The sequence below is a fragment of the Olea europaea genome, unplaced genomic scaffold (assembly GCF_002742605.1).
Source record: "Olea europaea var. sylvestris unplaced genomic scaffold, O_europaea_v1 scaffold2433, whole genome shotgun sequence".
Lineage (NCBI taxonomy): Eukaryota > Viridiplantae > Streptophyta > Magnoliopsida > Lamiales > Oleaceae > Olea > Olea europaea.
Window position 1 is genome coordinate 93,852 of NW_019242517.1, and position 2,471 is coordinate 96,322.

At 33.7% G+C, this 2,471-nt stretch overlaps 1 protein-coding gene across 1 annotated transcript in view; it reads right to left on the reverse strand.

Moving 5' to 3' along the window:
- LOC111382089 overlaps positions 1-2,015 on the reverse strand; it is a 4,750-nt gene extending 2,735 nt beyond the window's left edge. Inside the window, exon 1 of the mRNA XM_023005961.1 lies at positions 1,958-2,015. Coding sequence (XP_022861729.1) covers positions 1,958-2,015 — 58 coding nt within the window. The remainder of the gene's footprint in view (positions 1-1,957) is intronic.
- Positions 2,016-2,471: the final 456 nt, after the last annotated feature.

The window sequence follows — 2,471 nt, forward strand, 5'->3', positions numbered from 1 at the left end:
TCATTGTTTCATTTCCTATAAGCTAGTGCTTCATTTTGAATGTACCAATACCAAACCAGGCAATCTACCATTCTACCGATTCTCCCCCCATCAAGATTAAAACAGAGCCATCAAAACCGGCCATAACCTCTCAAGTCTCAATAGAATCATTTCTCACAATCAAAAATAAGCAGGAAGAAAATAATGATAAATATAGATAGTGAGAGGTGAAAAAGAAAATCCACATTAAACTTCAATCAAGGAAGTGCTAGTTGACAAAAATTGGTGAAACTTACTTCGCAGCAGGTTGATTGGAGTTCTCAACTAGGAGATCCTTTATCTTTTCATTGTACACCTTCTTCATTCTTCTGGGCTCCGACAACGTCGGGCTTCTCCAGACTCCAATCTCCAGTGAATCGGTGATTCGGTATGAAAGTAACTCAGTAAGTATCAGTTCTTCTTCTCTGCGGCAGTTGGCACTTGGCAGTGGACGGGAACTACAGTCTAGAAGCCGACGACTGCGAGTTGGAGTGGCAGCAAGGGTCGGCAGCCGGTCGACACAGACGCGATTCAACAGCAAGGGTGAAAGTTTTTGTTTTGATTTGTGATTTGAATGAAATCGTTTTGATTGGAATGAAACCAGGTCTGGGTTATAAACGGGTAATGGGCTGAGGCAAACGAGCTTCTTTTACATTGACTAGGCTTTAACAGGCTTTAACCCAGTGTGGGCATCTGTCCGCACTGGACCTAATGGAGTTCCGCACCTGTGTTAAATTGTGATCAACTATTTAATATGTGACCTAGAAATTCAATAAATATGTGATCGATGGTAATTTGTGATTGAAAAATAATTTGTAATTAACTAAATTGATCATTTATGATCATTGTGACCAATAAAATTTGTGATTTATGATCAATAAATAAATTGCGGCCTATAAATTTTTTGATTTGAGACCAAGAAATAATTTGTACCAATTAATTTTGTAATGTGTTATCAATAAACAAGATGTGGCTTATAATTATGTAACTGTGATCATAAATTGTATAATCATGACCTTAATATATTTGATTAGTAGAATAATTTTAATTATTTATTTATCACATAAGGTTTGGAATTTTAAACTCTCTCTCTCTCTTAAAATTGAATTGACATAATTGAAGCGGATGTATGAATTTTTCCATTCACTAATTCACATTTGGATGGTAGTAATGTGGATTAGGAATGGGCATCAAGTCTGATTCTTGATTCTTGTGATTGGGTGCCTAAATTTGAACTCAATTATATTTAATTTTAAAATTTCACTTCCATTCTCGAAAGTTAGATGAAATTTTAGCCTCCATTAATTTTCATTTCATTAAATTTCATTTTCTTTTTCCTATTTTCAATCACACAATCTTTCATAAAATAATATTACATGTAAATCAAAATTTTTTCCTTCTTTTTCAACCATTTATTTTTAAAAAAAAAATATTATTCCACCCATTTTTATTACCACAAAATGGGGACCGAACGGGGACTAAATAATCTCAACATGGTATTGATGATCCTATTAGATCAAAAATAAGAAAGATGATAAATGAAGTGATCAAAGTAGATACATAATTACTAAAATGTTAATGTAGGGGTGGCAATGAATCAAGCTGTTCACAATTCGGCTCTTTCTTTAAAAAAATATATATATATATATATTCATAACTACAAATGTTTTATAATACAATTTCAAAATTAACAAACTTTAAAAAAAAATTAAAAATCAAGTGATCACATTGATGACCTCCGATAAAATATTGTGATCTATAATCTAATTAAATAGGTTATAGTCACACACACACACACACTTTAAGGGTCATAGACAATCACAATTTATGAGATGAATCACATGTTAATCATAAATTACAAAGTTATTAAGTCACACATCATTTTATTAGTCACAATCACGCGCTCAGCTAGTCACGGTCATTATTTTTCTCACCCCACCTCTTCTCTCTCGTTCTTCACCCAATTTCTCTATCATGGCAACAACCTCTCCTCCCATCATTCTCCAACACCACCACCTCCATCACACTCCTCTAGACAAATCGCAAGAGCAAACAACCTTTTCCGCCGCTCTCCTTCATCACCATCACACTCCTCCAGCTAATCGCAGAAGCAAACGTCCCTCTTCATCTCTTTCTTTCATCACACTCTTCCAGTTCTCCATCACGAGATTGTTGGAGAATGAGTGGTTAAAAAATATATTTTAAGTGAAAAAAAATAATGTGTGATTTTATTATTATTATTATTGCATATTAGCCGGTCCTAAATATTTTCTTGGATTCTTTCCTGATCCATAGACCAAGTCAAAGTGAGCCCAGCTACGAACTTACAAGGTGCTCAGCTCTTTTGCCTCTCCCCAGTCCCAGGCCCAGGTCCCATTGAAATTTGATTAAAAAAAAAAATTAATGACTTTTTTTTTTTTTTTTTTTTTCTTTTTTTTTTTTTTTTTTTAAAA